The 19,659-nt window shown below is 40.4% G+C and overlaps 1 protein-coding gene across 5 annotated transcripts in view; it reads right to left on the reverse strand.

Annotated features, from left to right (window-relative positions):
• Positions 1-19,659, reverse strand: part of plppr1 (phospholipid phosphatase related 1) — a 43,180-nt gene that overhangs the window by 13,001 nt on the left and 10,520 nt on the right. For all 5 annotated transcript variants that reach the window (XM_088281709.1, XM_088281710.1, XM_088281708.1 and 2 more), the window contains 2 exons: positions 8,891-9,000; positions 1,914-2,102 (listed from right to left, as the gene is read on the reverse strand). In XM_088281709.1, coding sequence (XP_088137835.1) covers positions 1,914-2,102; positions 8,891-8,950 — 249 coding nt within the window. In that variant the 5' untranslated portion in view covers positions 8,951-9,000. The remainder of the gene's footprint in view (positions 1-1,913; positions 2,103-8,890; positions 9,001-19,659) is intronic.

The following is a 19,659-nucleotide window of genomic DNA, read 5'->3' on the forward strand; positions in this document are numbered from 1 at the left end:
TTAAAGATTAAGTTTTGGGAATGTGGAAGGACGTTGCGTCTATGTACGTGATGTTTGAAATGAATGACGCTAGAAAATAGTCCAATTAGAGCATAAAGTTTATCACTAAAAGCTCCGGCATGCAAGATAACCAGCATGGAGCAACACTGACACCTAGTGGCAGATTCTGGTCACTTCTTTTTAAGGCATTTGAAGCTTGGCACATTGGTTCCATCGAGAAATACCATGGAATTGAATGAGGCTGTTTGAGAGAAGTTTCTGCACAGACATTTTGTCCGACTGGCAATTAAAAGATACAAATCTCAAATTCAAACTCCATTCAGCATGACGATCCCTGCAGATTGCAATGTCTCTTGAAATTAAACATTGCCAAGTTATTTTTTTAAATGTATTTCTTTTACTTAACATACTTAACTAATTTCTGTATGTCGTGTTCAAGAAGACCATTTTTTGTCACAGAGATGCTTTCGGCCATACTACCTTCGGGACTCCCGATCTCGTTTGAGCAAGGTCAGTAGTCGGATGTGAGAACGCCTGCATTCCCGGTTGCTTGAAGCGTTTACATAGTTTGCTCTCAACTGTCAGCAGGGGGCACTGTTTCACCACGCGTCCATTTTCAGATAATAAATATACAACAAAAGTATTGATGTTCTCTTCTTTTTGTGATTCACTTGAGGGGGTCTCAACTGGACTTTTAAAGCAAAATATATATATTTTTTATATATTATATATCGCAATATATATATATATATATATATATATATATATATATATATATATATAATGTATTTATTATATAAGCAAAATATATATATATATATTTTATATATTATATATATTTTGCCATGTTTCAGTGACATCAGTACATCACACCAAAAACCCGGCCCCATGTATAATTGAAATGAAGGGCCGTGACATTATATAATTGGGGAACAAACCTGCTAGCTTTGTCAACAGATCTCTGCGATAGCTGGCAGATATTTAACCAACCAACTCATTGTTATACTAATGTATATGCTTTAATTCAAAGAAAGCTATTAGAACAAGCTTTGAATTGGATTGTACTTTCTAGTTGTTGATTTTACATGAAGTCCAAGATTTTACTAAGGAAAATAGCTCAAAACCCACAGATTGACATGTTCAAAGTGCATTACAGCGCATACTAATGAAAGTCTAAAGTTAAATTAGGTATGAAAATTGCACAAACTATATAATGCCACTTAAATAGGCGAAAAAGTATGTTTCAATTAAAGCAAGTAAAAGCCTACAGTGATCAGTGAGATATCTTAAACTTGTCAAAAGTCAAACATTGCTTTATTTTTGATATTGTCGAATTGTCTAAAAAATAATAATGAAGCTATCCTTTACAATTAATAATTTATTACACAATCTTTGAAGGGACCACTGTAAACAATATTTCTGTACGTCTCAGTAAGACTGCTTCTGCACGTGTTGACAACATTGAGATTCTATTATAACCAGCACACACTCATGACATCCAGTTCTGGATCAAGCAAATCAGCCCCAGAAAATAAAGAAACATCCCCTTTGTTTCACTGTAATTGTTATTATATATATATATATATATATATATATATATATATATATTTGTATCTGTATATTCTGAAATGACGTGATAGCCAAAAAAGCTCTAGTTTTCTCTCACTTGTCCGAAAGACATTCTCCCAAAAGCTTTTTGGTTTAACAAACTTCAGTTAGGCAAATTCCACTCTTGTCACTTTCAAAATATTTCAATGACCATTGTGAGTTTTTCCTCTGTGTTCCGGTCCAGCACACCTGCGACCTTAATGATGACAAGCACAATGGACCATTGATGGATAAATGCATGAGATAAACCGAACAGTAATTCGCAGTGAGCAACAAGTTTTCGGCAATGAAGCACATTAACTCACAATAGCGGTTGGCGCAGCAGCCACCACGCAGTACAAAATGAGGGGGGGTACAAAGCTGGCCTCCTCCGTCCCGGGGTACGGCTTCATCAGCTCGGCGTCGTTGCAGAAGAAGCCCTGCACGTGTACGCTGAAAAGGTCCGTGCACTCCATGTAGTAGGCCAGCAACACCGTGCCGGACATGATAACGAGCTGGAAGAAAAACATATCAGAGTGAGAGGAGGAAGACTTAAGAATCTTTCATAATTCCCATTTTAAAAAAATAAAAGTTAATTCCCCTAAAACTGGATCCTACGCTTCCGTCTCCTTTCCTGCGCCTGTCTCGCAGCTTTTAGTACAAAGCACGCACACAAATAGTCTCTCTCTCTCCCTCCCTCTCTCTCTCTCTCTTTTTTCTCTCTCCTCCCACTGCACCCCCTCATCCTTTTCATCCCTCCAACGTGAAGCTTTTGTCTCTGCTCTTTTACCCCACTCTTTCCAGAATCAGCTGCAGGCATGTTGGCTTCTTTTTATAAAGTGCGGTATATTTAGTCTGTGATGACGAACCGAGGCTACAATGCAAAATGCTAAGGCGTATCGAAGCGTTTTTTAAGTGGCTCTCAGAAAATCTTCCACATTGGTATTATTTGCCTCTAATGCGCCAAGATTGCAGGCAACCTACTGGCAATCTGTTGCGGGTTTATATATTGGGAGTGCAAACAAAAACAACTGAGAAATATATCTCAGTCAGGCTGGAATTCTGACAAATGTCAACAACTTGATTTACTAAAGTAATGGGAATACTTCCAACCTTATCGACGTTTTAAAGGATTTTTCATTTTATTATTTATAAGACAGTGACAGTTTAGTAAATTAAATACACAATTAAATGCATACTTTGTCTGAATAATCACATACAAAGTTAGAATACGTTACCGTTTGCTCAATTTTGCAAGCAAAACACCTGCAATACCAAGAAATAACACTTGATGTCACTAAAACACTTCTAAAGTATCACGCCAGCTTCAACAAGAGGGCAAATCAAATTGCGTTTTAATGGAGTTGGAATTAGTTTTAGCCAACACAAGATACTTTGAATGCTATTGTAAATTACATAGGAGCCATAATCAAGTCAAACATGAAATAAACTATTAGATTTGATCCTACAGGTTTACATACTAACCTAACCAACCAAGTCTTTGTTTGAGTCAAGTTGTGCATAGTACTAGATACTGTTTTTTTTGTTTGTTTTTGTTCCCAAGTATCTGTTTTGGCTTAAAAATGCATTATACTAGATCTGTGTAGTTTCCAAATTAATACAGCATATGCAATGGAACCTGAACAACTTAACGAGGATTTTAAATCTAATTAATATTGGCTGATCCATACATTAGGATTTATATCATGTTGTGTGAACCAGACTGGACAAAATAGCCAGCAGGGTGCAGACTGTGAAAACAAGGAAGCGTGATACTTTGGCAGATATACTCCTCCGCCAGATGGCCCTGTTGATACAGTGTGTGTGCGTGTGTGTGTGTGCGTGTGTATGTATGTTGGAGATGTAATTTATTTCATTTCATATGCCATTGTAATCACTTTGCGGTATCCATACGCTCTTCCATTCTCTTCTGTATTGTGTTTATCCTCATCAATGTCAAAGCTTCGCTGAAGCCTATCCCAGCTGACTTGGAGCAAGACAGCTCAGGTACACCATGGACTGGTACAGAAAAACATTCATGTTCACACCTATGGACAATTTAGAGTCTTCGATTTCGAGCATGGATGTTTTTTTAGATATGGGAGGAGTGTGAATCTGAGATTGGAGCATGGTTACTCTGCTGTAGGCAGGTGAAAAAAACCCGGAAATATCATTTCGATGTCATGTCATGTTACGCAGGAAACGCCTAAAACACGCTCGGAATTGAGATTAATGCCACTCAGGCATGATTAGTATCATTTCTCGTGACCTTCCATCAAATAATGTATGCAAATGGTCGACAACATTCCCAAGGCATGATGACAACGTTAATTATATTTTTTCATCATCATCTCCATAGGAGGTCGTGTTTACTCGGCTTAGGGTGATGATGAAATGGACGCTATTGGGTGGGAATCTGGCCTGGACAAGTCACCAGAGTGCGAACGCATAAAACCAGTTTGCTGGTACTTGGTCAGTCAGAGGAAGTTTGAGTGGCTGTAACACACCAAGTGCACACAGATCAACCGGACTGCCCAACACCTCAATTAAACTCTTAAGGAAGATGTACCAACTCGCTGAGGCAGTCTTCTACATTCAGGTACGGTACACGTGAGCTCATGTGGCGTATTAATGTGACACTTTTAAACCCGGACAAGGGTCCGTCTCTGTGAAATCCGTTGGCGCCGATATATGTGCTTGTCTGCTGCCAGTGTCACGCCTCCTCAACTGTGAGAAGGGCAGTCTGACGGCATCGGCGCTCATAAAAAGAAGCTACCAAGTTGCTGCAGCAAGTCATTATATCAGCCTACCTTGAAGGGCAAACTGGACAGAGCACATTGGCCGAGTCGTTTGTGTTTGTTAGCGGGATTAAAACTGATTGTGCTCCCCCCCCCCCCCGCCCCCTCAAGATGTAATAAATTATTTATATACAGTTAGTCACTTTGCAAACCCTATTTTTTGACTGAAATTAGTCATATTTTTCCATGCTGGCCTTGTTTTATGCAAACGAGCCGTTGGCGAGTCTTCCTTTTTGGGGTGAGTTCTGGCATTAAGACTACAGCTGCCGCTATTTGCACGAGCAGAGCCCAGGAAAAAAAAAAAAACAATTACCCTCAAGGACAGTAAAAGCATTTTTACTTGCACTTGTATGTGGTGCATGGACACATCACCAAACACAAATTGACCAAATGCAACAATTTATGCAGAAATTCAACAGTTTTTGCCGCATGTTTTTGCTTCAACTCAATGCAAATTGTGCTGGCATACACAATTTGGCCATCTAGGTGCCGTATAATGCAGACATATGGATTTATATTCTATATGGAGATTATTAGCTCTTCAGTATGGAAGTAATATTAGTCATTCACAGAAGATAAAGATTGTTAAGTATTGTTATTTGTATATTAGCTGTCTAGATGTGTTGCTTCACCGTTGCATAAAGGGTTATGACACTGTCTGAAGGCTAGCAGACTTAAAGGAAAAATTATTATTATATTATTATTATTATTATTATTATTATGTTTCAACACGAAATGATGTGATGTTTGTTTTGTCTAGTAAGACATTACTATCTGCCAAATTGCTGCACGTTGTGAAGTGAGTTGAGTTTTGCTCGCAAGTGAAACCAAGTAAAAAAAAAATTTAAAAATTGAATAAGTAATTATCCGAACAACAGATCTAGATTCATGCGCAACAATCATAAATACCACATTTTTTTAGACTGCTGGTGGCCCCGGTTGAGGCGGAACCAATCCCCACTGACCTCGGCAAGAGGGTCTGTCCGCCTTGAACTGGTCACCAAACAATCAGAAGTTGCATTTGGTCAAACAAATCATTCACACTCACATTCGCACCTCAATTCGCTCCTCAATTAACCTCGCACGCATGTCTTTGGGGTATGTAGGAAACAGCCGTGAAAAGCCACGCAAGCACGGACGGGCAAAACACGCAAGAAGATTCCCTTGGAGCAGACTGAGGTGTGCCTGCTGATTCTCAGATTGTCAAATGCAATCAGCAGACTTAATGCATGACCTGCTTTGGAACCAGCACTAGTGGATGAAAGTAGAAATTAGAGAGTCACTTTCTAAACGTGAATGCCGAACAGAAATACAAAATAGGCGCTGGTTGAGTTGAATAATTTATCAGCTGTAATGCATTTTCAGAGCGTACTGAGAGAAATGCCACATGCGTGCAATCAAATGAAATCAGGTTATGAGTGGAATGTTCCTTTTCAGTCAGATTATTGGTGAAAAAAAAAAACTGTTTGCACCAAACTTTGTGTTTGTAAATAATTATATTGGGTTAAAAGGGATGGGTGAGAATACTGGAAAAAAAGTTGACATATTCTTTGGACTCCTTTGTGAATATTTTTATATTTATTTATTATTTTTATTTAAAATTGTACTTTTATGTTAGTCTGTTTCGCTGTTCTTGCAGTTACATCCTCCCATAAGAGACATCGATATGGATATCACGATATTGATATCAAGACTCTTCTTGTTACATAACCACACCCTGAGGGAAGTTCAGCATCCATCTGCTTAATTTTTCCTCAGTACAACAGCTCCTTTAATTAATTTACTCCCTCTACCTTCCACCTCACTTCATTACACCTTACTCATCTTGCTTAGCTCCTTTCATCCCACCTGCCTTGTGCTGCTTATTCTCATTTCTCATTAGAATTTGTATGCCTCTTTTGTCCTACGTTATTTTTCAGCAAAGAGGTAATGGCGAAAGGCAGAAACAAATGTGTGCGTGGGGTTCAAAGGAAGGAAGTGACAAATGGCCATGAGCTGTCAACGCTGCGTCTGGGGCAAAACTTCTCAGGCCAGCTGCTCCTCTCTGGATATGTGACAAAAAAAAAAAATATCTGTGCTGGATAGGGACCATGCCAAGCTGCAAATAGTAACAATCATCACACAGACACACAATGGAAGGTGGTCTGAGCTTTAATCGCCGTGGCCGGCCAATTTGACATCATCCTGCCATGAAGGTCTGCATGCATTTCCCTATAAAAAATTAGCTTTTGTTTCTACCATGTCAAGTACTGTCTGCCTCTCCCACGCTGATTATAAAGGGAATAAGATCAGCTTTGACTGGTGGTGAATCTAATTGGCTGTCTTCACGCCCACAACGGCGCAAAAGTCCCTTTGTTGATGGCATCAGCAAAAATACCAAAACTTGGTCTGACCCGCCCCTGCGCAGGTTCACGCCACACCTCGCGCTAGACTTAGCGGAGGGCTGATGAAGCCTTGTGAAGTCATAATGTTTAATTCTATTTTGTTCATAATTTCATCAGGCAATGACAAATAAACGGCCTTATATGGAGATGTGCAAGAGTCTTCCTTTTGTTTCCTCAAAGTGAAAACAAGCACGAAGGAATATTTCAAAAGTGTGCTATAATAATTTGTATTTAAATGTGGGAACTATTTCACTCTGTATCCCGTATATTCCACCGTCTGGAATGTATTTCCTGCGATAAAAGGGGGATTACGTACACAAAAGCGCTCGTTCCTTTGGAATATTTTGACAAATGGCGAAAATGTGAAATACGCCCCATCATCAAAGAATAGTGATTTAAAGGTCTTATTCGTCCATGTGTTTTACAAGCGCTCTGTTTTTTTTCCAAGCGTCTGTCTGTTTGATGTGAACATTTGGATTTATTTCAGTGTTAACGCTGTCATCAACACAATTAGCAGTCACTTATTGACCCCTTTCTTGCACTCAAATACTCTAATTAAAGTAATTGCCTAGTAGTGATTAGCCATGTCCAAATTGCAAACCACACACTGACGTCAAGCCGAGACACTCGAAAGCTGCAGATTGAGCAAAATGCACAATGAAGTCAAGCTGTGAAACAGACATCAGAACAACATTTTATAGAGGCAACAGTGCTTAGAATGCGTCTGTGTTCACTTTTAATCTCAAAGCAAACTGCAGAGCAATGTCACACATGATTTGACTCAATCTGTCCGTGTTGTAACTGTCTGAATTTTATGGGATTCAAGCAACAGCGCCACTGTAGTCACAGCATAAAGGCGACAGTGCTCTACCTCATCTTTTAGCACTACAGGTGGTCGTCACGCGGCAAAAAAAAAAAAAAAAAAAATCAGCGACGGGGTTGTTGAGTGGATGATGTGCGGCTGTCATGCGCTGAAATGTAATCATTGACCGGGGGCGTGAATGGTTATTGGCGGCCCTGATCGACATACACCAGCCGTTTGAGAAGTTTCCCGAAATTCCCAATGGCCACCCCGCCCCTGCAGGGATCTGATTATATTATAAGTATAAATTTACGCTCTCAGTGACTTTGTTTGTGTTGACCAACTAAATTACCCTAAATATTATATTAGATATATAGTATACATATTTATGTGTTTCATGCAGTTAAAACAGCCCCAGGTCAAAATAACGCACAAAGAATGAATACAGTCCATGTTATGTTAATAAAACTCTGGTGAGCTAAAACATGTGCAAGTGTCAATGTGACTCATTACAAAGAGAATATAAATAATAAATGTCAGGGTGGTTGAGTGTAAGCCATATCATAATCAGCTACTGTTTTGTGAGTTGTGGAAAAAGTCATTCGCAGAAGAGCGTAAAAAAAAAACATTCAGTCATTTCTATTGCATGTCCCAGTGGAAAACAAAATGCATTTCTTGCTTGAAAAAGTTTTTGTCATATTGTTTTAAATGTTCATGTTATTCAAGCCCTTTGGTTGTTTGGGTGGGGGAGAGTGATGAAAAGAGATGCAGAACTGCCATGTGATTCTTACATAACTAGTGCAAAGGCATGAGGCTGCGCTGAATGCAAGGTGGAGCTCTGCGAATTTAAAATACACACGAGATGTGTAAGGAGGACTGTCCGAGTGTACGAGGTCAGTCGAGGAGAATGCATGAGGTTAAATGGCGATAACACAGTAATACCACACCAAATTATGCGGGATTTCTCTCAGGGAAATGCGAATGTAACGACTATTTGGTGGAGGGGGTGGGAGAAGGAAGCAGAGAGTTCTGTGGGCGCCCTGAGACATCCCTCTGATTTAAGACCCGCCGCTACAAGGTAATTAAATATGGAGGATGGCACACGCATTCTGCTTTGCGCTCATCCCGACAGTTCATGCTCCACTTAGCCGTTTAAAATTTACCAGACAAGGTCATTTTGCTAATGGTTAAATATCTCTCTCGTGCACGCACAATCTCTTGCGCGTCGCCGGGATCCTAGAGTACAATTCATTCACATTCAGCGTGTACGTTTTCATAGTGAGCGCACACGTCATATTTCTTCTCTGGCAACTTCTCACCTCTACAAAGATGAAACACGGGATGATGGAGTAGCTGCGGAGGATGTGGTTGGACGCCATCTTGTCTCCCCTCAGGAGACCTCGCCTCTAAGGATTCTCGACACCTCACTCTGTAAAAGACATCACATGTCAATGATAATCGTGAATGAAAGTCAGACATTCACCGGTAGGTTCATTTTGTTCGGACGACTTACTTGATTGGAGGATAGAACAACAACAAAGACAATCAGCTTTGATTTGGCCTTGCGTGAATACTACAACGGTTTCCTCATTGCTGATTTCTTGCAATTATAGAAGCAGTAACGGATTTGAAAATTTTAAATTGAATTGTTACATTGGCCTGTTCAGTTAATACAAGTGTGGGCAAACTACGGCACGGGGGCCACATGCGGCCCATTAAACGTTTTAATCCAGCGCGCCGAAATTGAAAAGATTTAAACGAATAAAACTTGTGAATGTTTTATTTTCTAAACTGTGTTTTTTCAAAGACATATTTTGTTGTAATACCACAGTTCACTTTCATTTAAAATTAAATGTATTTTTTTTCTCCGATGAGATGAGGTTATCGAAACACTCCATGCATCTGCTCATCGCTGGGAGCCAGTTAAGACAAGTCAAGTTTGGGGCGATGTGCTCCCTCTTCCGAGCTCCAGTTAAAAGGCAAGCAGCAGCATTTTGCACCAGTTGGAGGCGCTTGAGAGAGGACTGGCTGACTCCAAAGTAAAGTGTATTACAGTAATCAAGCAGATTAATCAAGACTTGCCATGTCGGTGGAAAAAACGCTCTGTGTGAGGTATGCTGGGTCGATCATGTCAAGTACACGACGCACTGTAAAAGCAATAAGAACTCAGATGGTGAATGTGGAATCTCTCTCATTTAAATAACTCCACGTGTGTAACTGACACCATATGCATATTATTTTGTCAACTGAATGTAATATGATACAAAGCAAAATCAACGGTGACCTTGAGACATCATCAGAGGCCTGCCCACAACATCTGTGCGTTAACATTTGAGCTTTCTCCTTGACCTCAATGGCACAAAAGTACAAAGAGAGCAGCTCAAATGTCCTTTCAACTGAACACATTTCCTTCTGGGGACTCTCAATAGCTGGCCGGACAGCTGCAGGTTGTCATCTCGCAAGCGTGCCTTAGTTGACCCAAGGTCATCAACATGGGTCACCTCTCACTAGGACTAGAACCCCATCATGAAAAAAAGAATTAAAGTCCACTCACGAGCTGTAGGTTCGACTCGATCTGTAGCAAACGGGCATTTTAACGTCTCCAAATAGCCCAGAGCAATGTCGCTTAGTTTTTAACTGCACCTGTCAAGAAGCAGTCATGGTCATCGGGCTCGCCAGGCCCCAATGAATAAAGTTAGAGACCAACGCCAAAGAACATTATTCTTTACCACATTGCACCAATACATCAATTCTACAGGCTTCCATAATACCAAAACCAAAAAACTTTTGTTTTGAGAACTTGCACTGCCCTGCCCCCCCATTTAACAATTTCTGACAAAGGTGAAAAAGTGTCAGTGACTTGAGATCAAGAACCAGAAAAAAAAACAAAACGATATTTGCTTGTCAATTCATTTGAACCTTTTCCAAGCTATCATGTGGCTTGTTCTTATCTTTTAGAAGAATATATAATTATTATTAATATTTCTACTTTGTGACATTAAGTATGTTCAATTGTGGAAAGGGAAAAAACATACACTGAAACGTGTCATCCCGGCATTGTTTCAGTTAAATCCTGCAGCCAAAGGAATTATGTAATCACTCTTGGATTCCTGTCAGAGATATTTTTTTCTTGGTATGAGCTTCTTTTTTAGAGCTTGAGGTTAGTTGTTAACCTACTTAGAAAAGAAAGCAAGAGTGAAGCGTTCCTAATTCTACTTAGAAAAGAAAGCAAGAGTGAAGCGTTCCTAATTCTACTTTTGCTAACTTTAATTTTTCTTGACGGTCGTGTTCCGCCAAAATTCAACATGGGATCAACTCAAACATTACTTCTTGACACTAATAAAAGAACAAAAAGAGCCTTCCTTGTCTTGTTGAGCACTATTTAGTCACAGTTGTATAAACAATAACGAACACGCAACTGTGACCCCCCCCAACCCCCTTCCCAAATGGAGTCATTAGATGCAAGTGAGACAGTGATGATGATGAGGCTTAATCAGTCCCTAAGTGCTTGTCCCATCTCATTGCAACACAAAATCCAGGAGGATCACGTTGACGCTGGATGGCGGCAACCTGACCGTCACTCACACATCTGTCCCGATGCCTCATCCAGCGAGACAAAGCATCAAGGACACAAACATCTGCTGATGTCAGTGTACCAAACACCCGCGGCCACTAAACATCTGGCCAGGTCACACTTATTTTCACACACACACTTTTAAACATCAGCTTATTATGTGTGTAAACAAGGTGTCATTTCAGTGGTAATGCAGAGTAATGTTTCCGGATCAAGAGTGCTTCAGCTGTAACCAAGAGATCGTTTTCTCCGAGTTGACATGTAAATTGAATTGCACTCTGCAAATTCTTGGAAAATGCGGCTGCTAGACATTCATTGGATCCGTCTCGGCGCACTTCAACAGTGTAATCGGCCTCTCGTGGCTCACTGTCTGTTAATATTATGGCAGGTAGCAATATGAGTAGGAGTGCCTCTCGTGCTGCGGGAGAACTCTGCTCATCAGACTTCAAATGCTTTCACCACTCCCGCCTCCCATTCAGTTCAATTTATTCAGAAAATAGTCATTAAAATATTAATGCCCTCGGTCGAAATGACAACAGTTTTTAGACAAATTAGTTTCTAAGTATGTATTCAGTGTTAGCAAAGTTCCAAACAGAATGCAATATAGTATATATTAGCAGCTACTTTGAAAGCCATCTACATGAATAGTTTTCAATTTCAACCCCAGATTTCAAACATGGCATTCTGATTAATATTATGTTTGCGGAATATGAGTTAGGCAGTAAAATCCGCCTGTTTTTGTACGTCTCAGGGGGCGGCCATTTTGTCACTTTCAGTTGTTCAGGGCTCAGATCACAACCAATCATGGCTCAGCTTCTGAAAACAGGTGAACCGTGATTGGTTGTTACCTGAACTGAACTGTGATGTAATTTTCAGTTAACAGAAGTGACAAAATGGCCGCCCCCTGAGATAGCTAAAAATTGTTAATGCATATTGTACAATATTAATCACAATGCCATATCTAGACTAGTGAAGGTGCCTATATTTTATTTCAAAGATTTTTACAAGATTGAATACAACTGCACTCATGCAACTACACAAAAGAACAAAACAAAGACGTCATCTTCTACACACCAACCTTCAGAAGATTGGCCAGAGAATCTCAATTTGTCGAATCAATGTTTTTAGTCAAACTAAAACCAAACAATCGGAACAACAGATGGCATTGCACTGGAGAGGGGAGCTCTCTAATCTCGTTGCACACTTGAGTACAATGACAATAAAGGGATTTCTGATTCTGATTCTGATTCTGATTCTGATTAATGGGCGAGACAGATGCTTGGCATGAATGACATCCCAACTAGTCAGTGGTTCTGACTGCAAGTCAGTTTCATCCCCTGATCAGTCTCTGAAAATCCAGCAAATGACAGAAGAGTCACAATGTGCCGGAAGGTGGTACCTTGAGAAACCCAGTTCACACAGAGAGAGGAATACCATGTGCTGACTGAGTAAATAGGATTGTGACTGATTTCAAAATCCCAACAGGATGTGTTGTAAGAGAAGCACAAAAAGTGAAAACATCTGCTCCGTCATCCTCAGCACCTCCATCCAACCGTATCATCGCACAAGGTCCAACAATATCAGCAGTTCCACTAAAAAACATGGGACTGTTGCAAAAATGTTGCCCATTTAAAAACAAAGTGCTCAGTGGACGTACACAGCAGCATCGGTTGAATATCGCCAACAAGTCAGTGACAACACAAGCATGTGGTGCCGAAATGGCGCACCAATATTCTCCTTTTGACCATAAATAACTGAAAACAGTCAACAACAGTTCAATACGACTTAGAGTATAATAAACATTTCACAGCAACAAAGGTGGAGAAGTACAAATTAAAGTGAAAATTTTGTAGGGCTAGGTTAAAAAATTCTTAATCGATTAGTATTTTCATAGCCCAATATCTATTCACATAACCATATATTGATACTTCGAACAACATCTTTTTCCCCATAAATGTACATGACTTCACACTTCACGTGAGATCTTGTCACTACGCGAAAGTAGTGTATCAAAACAAAACTCAGTAATCATGAAGACAAATGTATTTATTGTTTTGATCAGGTCATGTTAAAAAAATAAATAAATAAAACGGGCATGTAAGTGCATTGGCTTCAATTGTTAATGTAAATATTAATATTTTTACTAGTTACAGAAAGTGGTTTGTTCTAATTGCAGCACTGGTTCTTCTGAGAATGCCTTCCTTACGAAAATATAATTGGTACCGCAAGAAATCCTTGATTCGGTCCAAAATCAATCAAGTGAATCCAGAATCGAAAACTGAATCGAATCGGGCACTTGTGTATCGACTCAAATCAATTTGGGAAATTTGAATCGATACCCAGCCCTAAAAATGAGTGGAGCTCTTGTGGCAGGCTGCCAACACGAAGGGGTCATACTTGAAGACCACACACACGCGCGCACACAAATTAAGGCACGGAGGAAAAGACACATTGACCATTTGTTGTAATCCCTCCTCTGAGTCGGCTTCAAGTGCTGTTTGGCAACACACTCAGATGTGAAGACAGTCCACTTATCTGGAACCAGTGAGAAAGGAGAATGACTTCACTTCATGTTTTCTCAAATGTCTCGCCCTCTCTCACTGAATGCGGAACATGGTTGCTCATAAACCTGATTATCCGACAACAACATTTTGGCTTGTGAAACTGCTGAGTCGCACACTTTGGGACACCGCTGCCCACGGTGGGTGCACGAAAATTTGAAATGTGGTCTAATATGAAGCCCTTGGGGAGACGTCACTTGAAATGGAACGCGCCACGAGGATCTGCGGTGAAAATCCTGAGGTGTTGTTGCAACAAATGGGATCTGTTCTTACCGTTTTTAAATGTGAAATGGTGCACAGAGCATTAAAAAAAATGCTAATTTAACAGTTGAACAGTACGCTTTGACTTGAGGGTGTGTGACAAATTAATACAATCAGGGATTTTGTGATGATAGCGCGTTAAATCAGGAGTGAGTTTACACTAAATCCAATCATATCTTAAAGACGAGAGCAGCCTCCAAGCTCTGCCAAGTTCAAAACGTGGTGCAGCGCTCTCCTCACCGTAGCGAGAATCGACATATTTCTTCTACCCTTCAACTAACCTTCAGGTCATCATGAGGACTAGACGCAAGAACCTTTTTTCTTTAAATCAAGGTGAAAGGTGATCAGACAGTCATCCCGGAGGCGAGCTCGTCATAGCAGAAGCCTGCAGGCCCCGTCACGATTCATCAGCCTCGTCCTCGCCGCTCAGCCGAGCTGCGACGACTTTGTCGAAACGTCGCAAGGTCCCTGCGCGAGTGGGCAAGAAAAAACTGTAGAAAAACAAAACTGAGTGCGGAATGTGGGATTCAACATCTCCTCGTCTCCGGCTGAAATCTCCATATGAAGATAAACGGCCACAATGGCAGAGCTGCCGTTGTTTTCTTTCTTTCTTCTTTCGTTTTATCCATCCATCCATTTTCTGAACCATCACTAGGGTCGCGGGGGGTGCTGGAGCCTATCTCAGCTATCTTCGGGCAGTAGGCGGGGGACACCCTGAACTGGTTGCCAGCCATCGCAGGGCACACAAAGACGAACAACCATCAACCGCACTCACACCTAGGAGCAATTAAGCGTGTCCAATCAACCTGCCATGCATGTTTTTGGAATGTGGGAGGAAACCGTAGTACCCAGAGGAATCCCACACAGGCACGGGGCAAAATCCCTACAGAAAGGTCGGAGCCAGAATCGAACCAACGACCTCTGCACTGTGAGGCCATCTTGCTAACCAGTCGTCCACCGTGTCGCCCCCTCCATCGTTTATTTTCATTTTAAAACAGAGACATATCATTACTTTTTGTCAATACCTTTCTGTTGGTAAAGAACTACTTCAGACAGGCAGAACAATTAAACCTTTGACCATGAAATGGCAGAAGGCACAATTAAGCTGTGTAGCCACTTGTTGCCATTCAAGTAAAGAAAATGTACAGTAAATGTGAATAGGGAAGAGCTCATTATTTGCATTTGTATTTGTATGTTCTCCCCGTGCCTGCGTGGGTTTTCTCCGGGTACTCCAGTTTCCTCCAACATTTCAAAAACATGCATGGCAAGTAAAAGGAACACTCTAAACTGTCCCTAGGACTGAGTGTGAGAGCGGATGGTTGTTTGTCTTTGTGTGCTCTGTGATTGGCAGGCAACCGGTTCGGGGTATACCCCGCTATTACCCGAAGACAACAGGGATGGGCTCCAGCACGCCAGCGACCCTCATAAGGAAAAGCGGCTTTGATTTTGGATGGATGAATTTCAATGGGATTTCTGATTTCTTGTCCATTTCTTTTTAGCTGTCAGCACATCCAACAAACCTCTGTGCAGCTCTGCTTACCTGTTGACTATGACGTGTTTCACCTCCCCACATCCAGACTGAATTTAAATTCTGTGTAAAGTCACCACTATCTATTTCAAGCATTCTATTTTCGGCTGCATGAAATAAACCAGGCTTATTATGTGACAAAGGGATATTTATTCTGCAGGCTATACATTCAATGTGAAATAATTATTCGGGAGAAACATGTCCACAAGTCCTTTTCCATTCCTCATTTGCACTTCATACGCTCTTGTGCAGACAGAACTGTCCCATGGCTGCCTCTCTTGCCAATGGAGCATCTTTGCTGCTATAAATAGGATGTTTCATTCCTCCCCTGCGCTTCTCTGATTCATGTTTGAGTATTTTGCTTTTTCTCACGCCATGAGGCTAAAAAATAAAAAGGTTTGCACACAAAGGACATGAAGTGCCGTGCCACCTCGAAGTTCAAACCCTCAAAGTTCATTTTTTTGCCATAAAAAAGTCTTCAGTCATGGTCCTTTAGCATGTTACTCGATTTATTTAATTGTCGGCATGTCTTTGGGTTTCAAATCTTGGCCAAGTCATTCATATGCACTCTATTTTGGAAATGCACCGATTCCCCTAGCAAGATTTTTCAGCAATTTCCGCAGGTTTGCGTGAATGGAGATTTAACCACATCGTCTTCTGTCAGTGAAAATGCAAAGAAACAAAATAACGGTTACCACTAGAGAAACCGCCATGTCACAAAATCCCTGATTCGTTCTACCATCAGCATGACAACACTGTGAAGTGCTTTGAATTCCACGTAAGGAGACATGAACGAAGCACATGAAAAATACATGACAACAGGGGCCACAAAGTGGCTGTGAATAATATCACCCACAGTCACAAGTTGGAAATGAGGAAAGAAAAAAAAAAAATCTACGATTTGATGATGAATTGGCTAGGAGTGACAGATATAATCATTTGACATTTAAAATGAGAAATAAAAACGGATGTTACATTGGATTGTATTCAGACTATCAAAATTTCTGGCATGTGCTTGCAAATAAATCAGAAAGGGGGTTGTCCTGCATCCCCAAAATGATTACTGGTAAACAGCTGCAGGTAGGTTTGCATTATGTATGAATATAAAATCAAAATGGGATAGGGGAATGCATATCCTCAAGCACTCAAAGTCCAGTTATTTATGTTTTACTTCAACAGGAGCAGATTATTCTCAATCTGCCCTGGGACTCCTATCAAGAAGATCAATCAAACTCTCAGCTCGTTGTCAGCTCATCAACAACACAACCACATGCCTGCGAGAGATAAGACTTATATCCTCTCCGATGGACACACTTTATGAACCCCTAAGGGTAGCCGCAGAGACGTGATTTTTTATGAAGTACTTTCATGTGAATCTCAAGAGAGATTCAACTTCCACAGCTTGGCTTGTTGGCTTTCAGTTGACGGGCCCTTCAGTCATTGTTGCCGCCTTCACGAACAGATGGCAGTAGGTAGGTTATTGGATATTAGACAAAGTTAATAAATCAAAAGAACACAGTGTTATATAAATAAATAGAAACCCATGGGCGTAAGGCATTTTTTTTAAAGGTATCAATTCAAAGGACCAAAAATATTGGCAGCACAAAATTTGGTATCATGCATTCAAATTGAGTGGAAGCTAAAAGGTTTTGACATGTGTTGCTAGTGGTCATCCTTTGCTTGAAGATGCTACACGGAAAAAAAATTAGTGAGTTCCAGGGTCATACAAGTGTAAAAAAAAAAGAAAATATATATATATATATATATATATATATATATATATATATATATATATATATATATATATATATATATATTTGAATCTAAAAAAAACCAGGTTCGTTTTGGCAGAGTTTTTGTGGTAATGCACGTTTATGTTTAGGATTTTTGTGTTTTGCTCATATTAGATCACATACAGGAACAAAAATACGTTAAGCTCAGTAAGAAGGCAAAAAAACTAATTAATGAGTGGCGATATGTTCAGTTCAATCATGTTTTCAAAAGACACCGGTTTAAATTTACAGCAGGTCTTCGTACGACAAAAAAAAAACAACTAAGAAACAGCAAACGACACAGAATGAATCCTATCTCACTGAGCTGAGAAAGAGACATTTGTCCCTGTCATATTTCATTGCTACACTGCTTTGGATTGTTTAAAGTGTGTCGTTAAAATGCATTCCGTCTCAATTTGCTGCAGTTGTCGTTATATCTTCGTCCATGAATTTTCTTCCCTTTACTCGGCTTGGGAAAAGAACAGCCAATCACAGAACATTCAGTGTAAAGTCAAGCACTGACATATACGTTAACACTTCACACATGTTCTTTGGAAATGTGGGAAGAGATTTGATTTTTCAGAACTGTGAGACAGTTGTGCTCACCACAATTCATGCATTCAAATTGCATATCACGATAGCAAACGGAAGTCTTGACATTCTGATTTATGGGGTACATTAAACAGGGCTTTTAATCTTAGATTAAAATTATCATCAAATTGATCAAGCCAAAATCAGTCTGGATAAAGCAACTAAACAATCCCTAATGTGATATTCTACCTAGATAAAAAAAACAAATTTCAAGTAGTTGTGTGGGCAGGGGAGGCTCCTTCTCCATCTGCAGTTTTTTATCTCACCTTCGGGTCTATCAATCCCCTGAAGGATCACTGACAGATCTATTACCCAATCAGGAAAACTCCACTGCCCAAATTACTCTGCCCAACCCCACGCTCACATTTCAAGGTAATCAAATACCTGCTATCACTAAATCATTCGCGTCTGTGTGTGTGTGTGTGATGTAATGTGTGTGTGATCAATAACCAGACTCTATGAGGTCAAAAGTCACGCCTTCCTGCTGTCTCAATATTTGTGTGTTTGTGTGTGTGTGCGCACCTTTAAACAACACAATCTATTATCCAGAGTAACACAAATTTTCCGAATTTTCCAAGAGAGTTTTCAGATTGTTAATATCAAGTGCAACCAAATATGCAAGCCTTAACAAACGGTTGATACAATGCATCCAGTTGGCTTCACATAAAACACACACCATATGTATTAAACAACGGGTAGCATGAAAGTACAGACTCAAGTGAACGGGTGATCCCAGAGATCATGAGAAGACAGAATCAAAAGACTTTTTCAATGTGTTTAAATGTTAGCGTATCTATGTATCGCTGTCGGAAAAAGGAAAAAAATAGCCAAAAGGAAAGTCGTAATTGGTATTTTAAATCCTGCAAAGCGACGACACACATGCACTCTTTGAAAATCGAATCATCAGTAAGAAATTCATTTTCAATGGTTACGTTGTAAGAGTAAATATTTTTAAGTTTTAAGTTACTTGGTTCGCTGCATTTTTTCTCTCAGAAATATACAACTTATATAAAAATATTCTGGGTTTCTAAGTGGTCTGCGTGCCACACTGTGAAAATAACTGTTAAATTATTTGATTTTTCTTTTAAGGGCAGAGCTAATACTCCTAATGATCAACTTTTTATATCCACCAAAAGGAAAACCCTGAGGCAATACAATGCTAAAACATACATTCGCATTATCGTGCGAAAACAGAAGGCGCGCATGTGCATCCAGACATTAAAAAAAAGAGGATGCTGTTCCTCCACATTCCAATCAGCTCTTAAACGAAGACGAAAACAAACGCAATGCACTTGGAGCTGTGAAGCTGCAAAAGAGGGTGATGCCCTGAATTAAATCCAAGGTTACAGCACATGGATTCATCTTAACAGGCGTGAGATTTCAGCCTTTGAGTGGCATCAACTGCGCCTTGAGTCCACAAAGGGGGGCTATGTGAGGGAGAGGGGGGGTCGGGGGGTGGGAGATCAGCCTCTAGTGTTGTGGGGGGGGGGCGGGGAAAAGATACACATTATTTTCATTTATCAGCTTTTGTCGTGCAAGGAAGGCGACAAATGTGCACCGAATACGTATGAGGTGTACAAGCAGTGTGTCTATTTAGGGCGTGTTGTGAGGCATGCATCCACGGCCACTGTTGCTGGTGGATAGACAGGTGTCTTCCCTTTAAATACCAACACGACCGCGAGATCCATTCAAGGCAAATGTATTTTTTTAACGCCGTCTATTGAGCCCCCGAAAGCGGTTTTACGCACGGAGGCGTTTTCATAGCAACCAAACGAGACCCCCGCGTTTAGAACCCCAACTT

Source organism: Idiotropiscis lumnitzeri, chromosome 18 (genome assembly GCF_059441095.1).
Source record: "Idiotropiscis lumnitzeri isolate Australia: NSW breed Sydney's pygmy pipehorse chromosome 18, RoL_Ilum_1.0, whole genome shotgun sequence".
Classification (NCBI taxonomy): domain Eukaryota; kingdom Metazoa; phylum Chordata; class Actinopteri; order Syngnathiformes; family Syngnathidae; genus Idiotropiscis; species Idiotropiscis lumnitzeri.